A 12,817-nucleotide genomic window follows, 5' to 3' on the forward strand; every position below is an offset into this window, starting at 1 on the left:
GAGAGAGAGAGAGAGAGAGGCAAACACACAGGCAGAGGGAGAGAAGCAGGCTCCAGGCAGGGAGCCCGACATAGGACTCGATCCCTGGACCCCAGGATCACGAAGGCAGACAGACGCCCAACCGCTGAGCCACCCAGGGATCCTCGAGAAGGGGAAATCTCAGTTCAAGTCTTAGCCTCCACCTCTTGCAAACTGGGAAAACTTTAACAAGTCACTTGATGGAAGCAGAGAGCCTCGATTTTGATTTCTAAATCAGCAAACGGGGAGCATGGCAATACTTCACAGGGTCGAGGTGAGCTTTCAGATGATGCATGTCCCTCCCAGAGCACAAGGCCTTGGGAGCACCAAGCTTTCCAGGCTTCGCTGATAGAATTCTGGCCCTAGCCTTCCAAGACTCCTAAAAGTTTAATGAAAGGGGCTCTGCTCCCAAACTCTGTGGTATAATTAGCTGGGAGGGGTTCCCTCAACCTTGGGGCTGGAGGGACTGTTACTTCCCACATCTTCACTTTCCATTCTCTGCCCCAAATCTCTCTGAAAACCCTAAAGTTGGCAGAAAAACAATAGCATCAAATGTTCTTCCCTAATAGAAAAAGAGAGTCTCCAAGGGTCTCCTATTGGAGTTTGTACATGGTTGAATTTATTAGTTTGACCTTTTCCAGGCAGTAGTGACAATAATTCAACCTGGAGTAAAAAAGGGAAGCAAATTCAAGTCTCTGGGTGGTAGCTCACTTCAGGCATAGCTGGATCGAGGTGTTCAAACAAGGTCTTAAATCTTGAATCTCTTTCAGCTCTGCTTGCCTCTTGGATGCCTTCTTTCTCATGCAGCTCTCTCCAGTGTCCTGGGCAGCACCTAGCTCATATATGACCAGGAAAGCCAGAGCTATTTGCCAATAATTGCAGCCAGTCTCAGGGTTGACTCATTGCACTTATTTGAAGTCCCTACCTGAGCTGATCACAGCAAGAGTGGCCAAACCTGGCTATACTGAGCCCGCCTAGGAAGGGGATGGGGTCAGGGGAGTGAGAGGAGGGACACCTCCCCCAGGAAAATAGTGATACAGTTGTCACAAGAGGCATCAGATGAGGACAGGCACAAATAAAAGGTGTCCACTCCACCATTATCTAGGCATGCAGCAGGTGGAACAACATGCCTGTTCTGCCCAAGGGAGTGGCAGTTACTTCAGCCACTGGAAATTGCCCCTCCACCTCTGCTCTCACCATCCACCCAGTCCTGACCTTTCCCAAATGTTAGGTCAAAGGCATCTCAATTATCTGCCCATCTTGTGTGTGCCTCTGCCCCCAAAACCTGAACAGACTGTACTACTTCCCTGCTCAAGGATTTTCTGTGGCTCCCCTCTAGCTACTTATGTGGTCCTCCCACCTTTAATGATGGAAGCCACCAATGACAGATCCCTTATTACATGTAGATACTTTAAATGGCCTTCCCCCATTCAATCCTCACAAACACCATATGAGACATACTCTTATTGCACCTACCTTGTAGATAAGGACACAAAAGCTCAGTAATTTCAAATCCAAAGTCAGGAAGTACAAAGAGCTCATACTGACACGATATTGTTTCTACCACTAGTGTTGCCATCCAGGCTCCATTTGCTCATGTTTCAAAGTCTTGGGCCCACCTCTAGGTAGGAGACCAGGCAGACATTTAGCTTTACCATCTCCCCTTTTCCCCCATGAGATAAGGAAAAAGAATTGCCTCAAAAGAAAATTGGAGTGACGTCAGAAGAAGTGGATGCTGGGTGGCCCCAAATAAGCAGCTGAGGGGCATCTGGGTAGCCCAGTCAGTTAAGCATCTGCCTTTAGCTCAGATCATGATCCCAGGGTCTTGGGATGGAGCCCCACATCAGCCTCTCCCTGTCCCTCTGCCCCTAGCCAGCCTCCCACCCCCCACTCTTGTTGTTTCTCCCTCTCTCTCAAATAAATAAAATCTTTAAAATAAATAAATAAGCAGTTGACATCTCTTTATTGAGGAATATAGTAGTTTCCTATGGCCTCTATAAAAAATTACCACAAATTGGGTGGTTTAAAACAACACAAATTTATTTTCTTATTGTTTTGTAGTTCAAAAGCCTGAAATCATTTCCACTAGTGAAAGTCAAGATGTAAAGGACTGGTCCCTCCAGGAGAGGCTCTGAGGGGAGAATGCATGTCCTTGCCTTTTTTTCAGCTTCTAGTGGCCACCTGTATCCCTTGGCTTATGGCCCCTTCCTCCCTCTTCAAAGCAGCTCACTCCATTCTCTTCTGACTCCTTTGGTGTCCCTCTCAAAAGAAACATTGTGATGATGTTGGACCCACCCAGAAAAGAAGGATAGTCTTCCCATCTCAGGATCCTTAACTCAATCACATCTGCAAAATCTCCTTTGCCACGTAAAGGAACATATTCATACATGATGGGGATTGGGATGAGATCATCTTTGGGAGCCATTATTCTATCTACTATGGTTGGTATAATCAGAGGGAGCAAATGAAAAGTGCTCTGGAAACAGAGAAGGGCTGGCTGACTCTGCCCCAAGAGGGGAAAAATGCCCTAAGAAACCACAGCCTTCACAGTACATATTCAAATGAGCTAAAAACCCATCTAACTTGGCAATCTCAGTCTCCTTCTTTTAAATATGCAAACCACTTAAATCCCCATCTACCCCCCAACCCCCCACCCATACACACACACAAACACCAGGCCAGCCAAGCCTCAGAATGCTTGCTCACCCTTCTAATGGAAATTGTCAACCACCACTAACTGCCCACAGCAACAGCTGTGTGCCCCATGCCCTGGTTGGCTCATCAGTGGCATCAGAACCAAGGCATTGGCATTCAACTCATGATATGACCAGTGAGCTATAATGTGGCCTACTATCAACAAGTCAAAGATACATGGGAAGCAAAATCAGTGCGTCAAAGAGACAAGAGGAGCCAAGCATTACAAATGCATGGGCTCCTCATGGATTCCAGGTCCAGACATCTATAACCTTGAAACAAATCCCCTTTATCATGAATGAATGAGCTTTTGTTCCTTGCCACCACGTTATCCCAACTTCCACAGATCATGGAGCTGTACCCTCTTGTAGTAATTGAACACACTGGCATTTGGGATTTAGATATCAGTCTCTTGTGAGTTTTGTCAGTGTGAGTCAATTCAGGTCAGTTGTTTTTTGTCAAAGGAGTTATGGGATGACTCTCAGATTTCAAAGCTGTTTGGATTTTAGAAATGCAGATAAGGCATGTGGGCATTTCATGTTGAGCCCATTTCAACATTCCTGAGTCTGACTGTATTTGAGTCCAAGAAGATGAGGAATATTAGAGTGAGAAAGACCTGGGTTGGGTCCCACCTCTGACATTTGCTCTGTGACACTGGACAAGTCACCTTGCTCTTTCATCCTGGGTTTCTCACCTACGACATTTGGGCAGTCAGAGGACTTATACCATAACATCACTGTGAGGACTGGACAAGACCAGCCAAGGGAAGGACTTTATACAAGGCCTTCTTGGTCATTGTTGGCTCAACATGAAATGCCCACATGCCTTATCTATATTTCTAAAATCCAAACAGCTTTGAAATCTGAGAGTCATCCCCTAACTCCTTTGACAGAAAAAAACTGACCTGAATTGATATGCGGCACTAATAGTCTTTTCTAACTGTTTTATTGTGAATATTTGCTGCAAACATATTTAAGTGTTTGGTTATAGGACTCTGCTGGGTGTTACAAAATAAAGTCAATGTGCCACATATCCTTCCTAAAATCAGGAAATATTCTAATTTTACAACTTTTCTGGTCCCATAGTTCCAGTGATGATGGACCTGTATCTTTATGTAGGTGAGAATGAGAATTTAAAACTGGTTCCTGGGATACGGTACCAAAGTACCTCCTATCTCATGAGGACTTTGGCAATCAGTCAGGCTCTACAGAATCCACCCCAACCTTGCTGTGCACCTTTCCCAGCAACTTGCTAAAGGACCTTTCAAATTTGTATGCAGCTTGCCCAGGCTGAGACCAGGGATACCCACCAGGTTCCAGCCAACGTAAAGCACCAGACAGAAAGCACAAAACTGCAAATACACAAAAAAGCCATGCAAGTAAGGATCTCCTTATCAAGCAGAAGCACAGGTTCAGGTTCCACTAGGTTTGGAATTATGTATTGATGATTGGGAAAAAACCACTGTTTGCATAATTAAAATTAAAACTACAAAAAACAGATTTAAAGAAAATGGCAGCAGGATTCAAGAAGGTTGGGGTCTTTCATGTTCAAACAGTGTTCACGACACAGCAGCACACATAGCCAGACGCTTTGTGGTGTCAGCATCCTCTGCTTCCCCTTCAAGAAGCCGCTTTCGACTTGTGGAAGGCTGGAAATAAAAAGGGAGAAGTGTTCAAAGAAAAGCACTGGCTTTAAAATTATTTTTTTTTAAGATTTTATTTATTTATTCATGAGAGACACAGAGAGATAGGCAGAGACACAGGCAGAGGGAGAATCAGGCTCCACTCAGGGAGCCCGACGTGGGTCTCCAGGATCATGCCCTGGGCCAAAGGTGGCACTAAACCGCTGAGCCACCAGGGCTACCCTGGCTTTAAAATTATTAAAAATTCCACTATGCTTCCTATAAATTTGGAGCATTTCATGTGAAACTTCTAATACCAAGAATTATGAGTTGCCTTCCTTGACATCTGAGCCCTCACCCCACCTCCCCAGACTCAGACATGCTTATCGAATGGACATTTCTTTCCCCTGTGGCATCCAACCACTTGATGTATACTCAAAGTAAGCAGCATAACCACCCTCCCTCCTCTCTGTCATCCTCTCCTAAATTATGAAATTTAAAGGGACTACAATTACCTCTTGCTGGGAGCCCCAAATATTGCTGTTTTGTAGGAAGACAATCTTTTTTGTGTCTTTGTTTTCCCATTCATAAAATTTCAAGGGGACAGTAGGAAGGGGAATATTATTCACCAAAAGAAGACAGAATAGGAATAAACAGATTAACATATACTAACAAAGAACTTTAGAGGGATAAAATTATGATCAATAATCAACCACTTGCCCAGATTTGTACATTTCCAACAAGTTTTTTTTTTTTTTAAGATTTTATTTATTTATTCATGAGAGACACAGAGAGAAAGAGAGAGGCAGAGACACAGGCAGAGGGAGAAAGCAGGCTCCATGCAGGGAGCCCGATGTGGGACTTGATCCCAGGACTTCAGGATCACGCCCCGAGCCAAAGGCAGGCGCCAAACCACTGAGCCACCCAGGAATCCCCCCATTTCCAGCAAGTTTAAATTTGAACTTCTAATAGAGTCTTCCAGTTTTGCCTTACAGGAAACCTTCTGAATGACAATCTCTGGCTGTGCTTTTTTAATGTATTAAACATACTCTTCCTTACTAATCAAATCTTCTAAGGGTGCTAAAGCAGATCGAGCTGAAATACAATATCTACTACATTATTCCAAAAAAGATATCTATATACATTAAGCAATTGCTACTAAAGAGTCCTCTCAAGCTCATCACCCTTGCTCATTCAGTCTTTAAAACTGAGCCTATGTTTAATGACCATGATTTGGAATACCTGGGCTGGAACCTGGAGTAGAGCTGTCGACTTCTTTTCTTCAGAAAGTAAATTCTGAAATTTTCTCTTCATGTCCTCATCCTGTGAAGAAATGAAAAAAAAAAAAAACTAAGTAGGCTATGTGTGACAGAAAGAAAGGTCCTAGAAAGAAAGGGCTAGGGTGCCCCTGGAAAGGAAAGTGGGTAAAGACACCCAGTCTGTCCACCAAAAGGCATGCTCTTGCTGAGGCTCCAGGAGAAAATGGGCACGTGCTCCTCACCTCTGCCTTCCCAGGGGAGTCTAATCAGCAGTCAATACTTAGTCAACACTGGCTGAATCAAACCCACTTCCTCAGGGCTCTCAGTGGGTCAGAGAGAACCACAGACGTTAGTAGTCAAAAGACATTCAGAACCAGCATCCCAGGTCCTCTCAGAGGGCAATCAGGAAGCCAGAGGCTGGGACTGGCTCAGCACCCTATTAGCAGACTCCATGAAGCTCCCCCAATATTTCCAGGAGGTGCCCCCTCCCCATGCCAACAATAAGACCATATACTGGGACCATCCTAACAAAGCAACCCAGCACCCCAGCAAATTCTCCCAGCAAATACTACACAAGTCACCAGAAGGACTAGAAGCCCACAATATCCCAGAGCTAATGAGAAAGGAAGACAAATGAACAGATCATAGCATTACAGGTGCTTTGGCCGCTAGAGGAAGGGGAGGGGCGGCCTGCAAGTGCACACAGAGAACTCCTACCCAGATGTCTATTAAGGGTAATTCCCACTTCCATGAATGTTACTTCTGCAGGGTTCAAGGGTTTGCATCTGGGAATCCTGAAAAGTAACCTGGTGCAGCTCTACCATCTTCAGAAAGGTGAAATATCCATGACTAGGATGGGGCCAGCTGGAAGACCAGTTTAGTTACTCACAAGTAGCATGTGCACAATACAGACCCACAGCTAGCTGATTCCAAAACCCCGTGTACCTTGCCGCCCAACCCCTTCCCACTCTTCCCACTTAGCTAAGAGCACTACAGTGGGTGAGGGCAGAGGACACAGGAGGGAAGACCTCCAATATGTAGCAGTTTGACGCGTACAGAAAAACTGCCGTGCTCCATGAGAAAATGCTCTGCATCACTTGCCATCAGGGAAATACAAATCAAAACCACAATGAGATACCACCTCACACCAGTGAGAATGGGGAAAATTAACAAGGCAGGAAACCACAAATGTTGGAGAGGATGCGGAGAAAAGGGAACCCTCTTACACTGTTGGTGGCAATGTGAACTGGTGCAGCCACTCTGGAAAACTGTGTGGAGGTTCCTCAAAGGGTTAAAAATAGACCTGCCCTACGACCCAGCAATTGCACTGTTGGGGATTTACCCCAAAGATTCAGATGCAATGAAACGCCGGGACACCTGCACCCCGATGTTTACAGAAGCAATGTCCACAATAGCCAATCTGTGGAAGGAGCCTCGGTGTCCATCAAACATGAATGGATAAAGAAGATGTGGTTTATGTATACAATGGAATATTCCTCAGCCATTAGAAACGACAAATACCCACCATTTGCTTCAACGTGGATGGAACTGGAGGGTATTATGCTGAGTGAAGTAAGTCAATCGGAGAAGGACAAACAGTGTATGTTCTCATTCATTTGGGGAATATAAATAATAGTGAAAGGGAATATAAGAGAAGGGAGAAGAAATGTGTGGGAAATATCAGAAAGGGAGACAGACCATAAAGACTCCTAACTCTGGGAAATGAACTAGGGGTGGTGGAAGGGGAGGAGGGCGGGGGGTGGGGGTGAGTGGGTGACGGGCACTGAGGGGGACACTTGACGGGATGAGCACTGGGTGTTATTCTGGATGTTGGTAAATTGAACACCAATAAAAAATTATTTTATTAAAAAAAAAAAGAAAAAAAAAAGAAAAACTGCCGTGCTCAAGGATTAACTTACCTGTTCTATACCTAGTAGCTGAATCACCTGCTTCTATCACCCTGTTTACTGCAGCACTCAGGATAGCACCCCACTGCCCATTCTGAGAGCACCACGTTCATCTGGTTCTGATCCACAATCTCCCTTAGGATCTCGCTTCCTACACAATGCCACTCTCAAAATTCCTTCCCCTATTTCCTTCTATTCCTGCTCACAGCCTTCACTGGGAATGCCCTCCTTGCTTTCCTGCCCATCAACCTCACCCTCCTTTCTCATTCACTCAGTGAACAAACACTTCCTGAGCAGCCTTAGGTGCCAGGGCACTGTAAAAGGCACAGGGACCTCCATATAGAGGGACTCAATCAACATTGAAAATGCTGTTCCCCATTGTGACTAAACCGTGTCCACCTCTGCCCCCTAAATTCAAATGTTGAAATAGTAACCACCAGTGACTATTTGGAGACTGGGCCTTTAGGGAGGCAATTAAGTTAAAATGAGGCTATATTAGGGTGGGATTCTGATCCAATAGAACTAATGTCCTCATAAGAAGAGAAAGAGATGCCAGGGATGTGAGCAAAGAGAAAAGACCACGTAAGGACAGAGAGAAGGCAGCCATCTGCAAGGCAAGGAGAGAGGCCTCAGGAGAAACCCAATGTGCTGACACCTTGAAATTGGGATTTCTAGCCTCCAGAACTGTGAGGAAATAAATTTCTGTTGTTTAAGCCACTCAGTCTGTGCTATTTTGTTACAGCAGCTCTAGCAAACTATGCATTCATGTCATCCCCAGATCACTCAGCCTTTAGGAGTTCTTCATACTGTATGAACTGCAAGTACCTGAAGCCCAATGGATTGTGACCCTATCTCATTCTGAGGATCCCCACCCCCATACTCTGCACCTACCCCTATTGCCACACATGTCCCACTGTCCTATTGTGACTATGGTCAGGGTTGGCCCCCACCCAGACGGTCAACTGCCGGAGGGAAGGACTCCTCTTACTCTTCTTTGTGTCCCCAGTATCTACTCATTGACAGAGCTCATTAACTGTCCTCTGAAAGAATGAGCGCACAATGAAGCAGAACCACATGGCAACACCCTGTATGGCAGGTCTTCAGTACAGCCAAACAGAACTCCCCACAAGCTTATTTAGACCTGTATTTAAAACAAGTCGGGCAGCGGGGTGGCTCAGCGGTTTAGCGCCTGCCTTCTGCCCAGGGCGTGATCGTGGGGACCTGGGATTGAGTACCCCGTCGGGCTCCCTGCATGGAGTCTGCTTGTCCATCTCTAGCTGCTCGTCCGTGTGTGTGTGTGTGTGTGTGTGTGTGTGTGTGTGTTTTCTGCATGCACGTGTGCATACATGCCCTCTCTAATAAATAAATAAATCTTTCTTTAAAATTTTTATTTTTTTTTTAAAGATTTATTTATTCATAGAGACACAGAGAGAGAGAGAGGCAGAGACACAGGCAGAGGGAGAAGCAGGCTCCATGCAGGGAGCCCAACTCAGGACTCGATCCTGGGTCTCCAGGATCACACCCTGGGCTGCAGGCGGCACTAAACTGCTGCGCCACAGGGCCGCCCAAAAACTTTTAAAAAGGGGGGCAGCCCGGGTGGCACAGCGGTTTGGCACCACCTTTGGCCCGGGGCCTGATCCTGGAGACCTGGGATGGAGTCCCATGTCAGGCTCCCTGCATGGAGTCTGCTTCTCCCTCTGCCTGTGTCTCTGCCTCTCCCTCTCTCTCTCTCTGTGTGTCTCTCATGAATAAATAGATAAAATCTTAAAAAAAAATTTTTTTTTAAGTCATCAATTAGCAATAATATGGAAAAGGAGCTCATTATGTGCCACAGGTAGCAATGTGTATTTGTAAATACCCTTCCTTGAGATGTCTACAATCTATTCAAAAATTTAAATTGTGGGCAGCCCAGGTGGCTCAGCGGTTTAGCACTGCCTTCAGCCCGGGTCCTGATCCCAGGGTCCTGGGATTGAGTCCCATGTCCAGCTCCCTGCATGGAGCCTGCTTCTCCCTCTGCCTGTGTCTCTGCCTCTCTCTCTCTGTGTCTTTTATGAATAAATAAATAAAATATTTTTTAAAAATTTAAATTGTAAAATACCTCAAAGGCAAGCAGGAAGGAGTTCTCTATTTCAGGAAGTTAATTTGAGACCAAAATGTGGATATATAGGATGTCATAGGATGATATAAAGGATGTTCCCCAAACAGCACTATTAAGAACAAGAGAGACTGGAACTCACATTCCAAACACTCAGTCCAGGGCCAGACCCACAAAACCATTTGGCTTCTTCAAAACCACTGAAATATTCCCCAAATAAAACCTAAACTATCACTAGCAGATGATTAACGTGGGCAGTGTCTGCATTCTTGTCCGCAGTCTGTGTTCATTCCACCCTTTTGCAGCAAAAACAAAATGTGGACAAAAGAGTATTCCAGTGAGAGCCCTGTGGCAGGGCTGAACTTCACCTTTTCGTCAGTTGTTAGTAACGGTTTTCTTTTGAGACAAACAGAACAAGAAAAATAGGTTACGCACGTTCATAAATTTCGAGCAGCTACAAGCCCTGTTCCCTGGCCTAACTGGCAAGCTCTATTTTCTTTTTTTTTTTTTTCTTTCCAAGACTAGCACAGTTCCTCCACCTCCACATCTGGCCCCAAGAGTTTCCCTATTAGGGCACATAAAAAGAGCCAAGAGGCATGTTTTTCTTTTTCATCAAAATTAAATCCCCACATGCAAAAGCACCCTTTGTTTCCAAATTCCTTTTCTCCAGGGTCCTGCTGTTTCAAATCTGTGTGGTCTATTAAGTGCTAAATCATCTGACAGATTTCTTCTGGGGGAGACTGCTGTTTCCAGGGTAATATCCCAAACAAATCTATCTACTTTTTTTTTTTTCTTTTAAGGATTTGTTGTTCTCAACCTGAGTTGGCCTGAGCAAAAACCGTTAGGTATGGAGGGCTGGAACAGAGAAAGAAGAGGGACAGTCTTCCCAGAGTCCCAGAAGCACAGTGCTGAAACTGGATGGCCCTAAGGAGTTCCCGGACCAGTAAACCCCAGAGTACTTGAGCCTCTAGCTCAAGCTAGCTGGTAAAGTTCCCCATCCCTACAGGAAACAGACCAAATGGAAATTAACAAAGAGGGGTAAGGCTGCGCTGAATGGAGCTGCATTTAACAAAAGGCCTGACATCCATCAGAAAACCTGGCCCATGCTGTAAAAGATTAGCCCAGCAAAGCCACAAAGGACTTCTGAGTCTGGCAGCTAGAATGAGGTCAGGGTATAATCTAACAACAGCCACAATCCCTGGCAGGGACACATAGGTAATAGAGACTTGAAAGTGCAGGTGACAGTCTGTATTAACAGCATGTTTACTCACCAAAAATAAGTGGGGCTCTGTATGCCCAATTACTCAGGCTTGGGAAATAAACAGATTATACCCCAGAGAGGCTACCCTCCTCCTCCTCTTCCTTCCCCTGCTCCCATGACTTAATTAAGGTTGAAGACAGCTGGAATGCAGCCCATCCCACCTGACTGATAGAAGAGGCTGGCATGGGTCGGGTTGTGGTGGAGGTTCCACACTAGAACCACCTCTCAAAGTACCAGAGCCCAACTGCAGACTCAGGGAACCCAAGTGGGACCAGGACAGGCCATAAAGTGAGCTTGGCCGTCCCAGGACCCACAAGTTAATTTGAAAAGGTTATACTCAGGGCACCTGGGTGGCTCAGGTCGTGATTCTGGGATCCTGGGATCGGATCCTACATTGGGCTCCCTACAGGGAGCCTGCTTCTCCCTCTGCCTATGTCTCTGACTCTCTCTCTGGGTCTTTCATAAATAAATAAAATCTTTAAACAAAACAAAACAAAACAAAACAAAAAAAGGTTATACCCAAAGACACACCTACACTCATGACCCATATACACACATAAACATACCTGATACATCGAAAGCTCATTCTAAAGCAAGTGCACATTAAACAGTCTCAACAAGGCAAACAGGTTTCCAACTTCTTCCTTTATCCCTCAGGCACCACTGAGGGCTGCCTATATATTTTATGCTAGCAAGCACTGTCCTAACCCACCTGAAGCCACGGGTGTCTTAAAGCTTCTTCCGTCGTAAAACGCACCTTTGGATCCACCATCAACAACTTCTTGACAAGATCCAGGGCTAAAGCGGTAAGATAATCAAATATCAAACCACAGTGGAAAAGGCAGGCACATTAAATCAGCAAAATTAAAGTATACCAGAATCACAGGCCAACATCCAGAAAGACGGGGGGCTAAGGTCATTACAAGTCACCAGGTGTGGTGGGCAGCCCCCACCCCCACCCCACCCAGTCCTCTCACTCTGTATTCAGAGCTCTCAGAGAACACCAGGAATGACCACAATGCCCCCATCTCTCCTTGCTCACACATCACCACCTCTTCAACGCTCCCTGTCCCCTCCCTCGTTGCTGGACTCAAGTTCAAACTAATTAAATCTGAACTTCTACCTAGTTCTGAAATGCTCAGGATGCTCAGCCAACTCTCCCCGAGACCCATGGATGGACAGGGAGAGTTTCTCAGCCAGCATCAGGCTCCTCGGAACTGCAGGCTTGGCAGAAACAAAGCTTGACAGCAAGCAACAAGCGGAGGCTGGCTTTTATGTTGCAACAATATTATTCCTTTGACATTCTAAGACAACAAAATTGTTACATAACCTGACATTTAGTTTTATTTTCTACTTCTCCTTTTGAGAATTACAAAGTTATACTTTTAAATTCTAAAACACAAAGTAACTACTTAGGCTCTTACTCAAAGGAGACTTTGTAACTGAAAAGTTACTTATTATTTTGTCCACTAGTAGGTACCAGGCACTTGCTCAGGTTACACTTTCTCTCACAAAACCCCTTTAAGGTAGGGGTTTACTGTACCCCCTTTACATTCAAAGCAAGTTACTTAACCTCAGAGAGGTTAAGTAACTTGCTTAAGGTCACATAGCTAAGAAGTAGCAGACCCAAAATATGAGCCTCAGCCAGCCTGGTCCTGGAGCCCATGTTCTTAACTTTCTTTGCCCCTCAAGAGGTGCAAAACAAACAACAGAAAATAAAAATTAACAGGAGGAACACAACAGAATGTAAAAAGAAATTTCCACCACAGTACACACACTTTTTAGCAAACCACAAATTCTTAACCCTTTCATATCCATACCCTTTTCTGAGACCTCTGCCCAGACTTCAGGAATGAAGTTGAATTTTCCACTGGTGATCTGATCCTTCAAGGGCACTTGAGTCTTATGCTCAGAGAAAGGTGGGTACCCACTAAGGCTTAATATTGGTAAAGAGAAAAAGGA

General features: G+C 45.2%; 1 protein-coding gene across 12 annotated transcripts in view; it reads right to left on the reverse strand.

The window, feature by feature from the left end:
- Positions 1-2,037: 2,037 nt before the first annotated feature.
- CHEK2 (checkpoint kinase 2) overlaps positions 2,038-12,817 on the reverse strand; it is a 93,888-nt gene continuing 83,108 nt past the window's right edge. For all 12 annotated transcript variants that reach the window (XM_038575531.1, XM_038575528.1, XM_038575526.1 and 9 more), the window contains 4 exons: positions 12,676-12,791; positions 11,568-11,653; positions 5,576-5,656; positions 2,038-4,360 (listed from right to left, as the gene is read on the reverse strand). In XM_038575531.1, the coding sequence (XP_038431459.1) occupies positions 4,271-4,360; positions 5,576-5,656; positions 11,568-11,653; positions 12,676-12,791 (373 nt within the window). In that variant the 3' untranslated portion in view covers positions 2,038-4,270. The remainder of the gene's footprint in view (positions 4,361-5,575; positions 5,657-11,567; positions 11,654-12,675; positions 12,792-12,817) is intronic.

This window comes from Canis lupus, chromosome 26 (assembly GCF_011100685.1).
Source record: "Canis lupus familiaris isolate Mischka breed German Shepherd chromosome 26, alternate assembly UU_Cfam_GSD_1.0, whole genome shotgun sequence".
Lineage (NCBI taxonomy): Eukaryota > Metazoa > Chordata > Mammalia > Carnivora > Canidae > Canis > Canis lupus.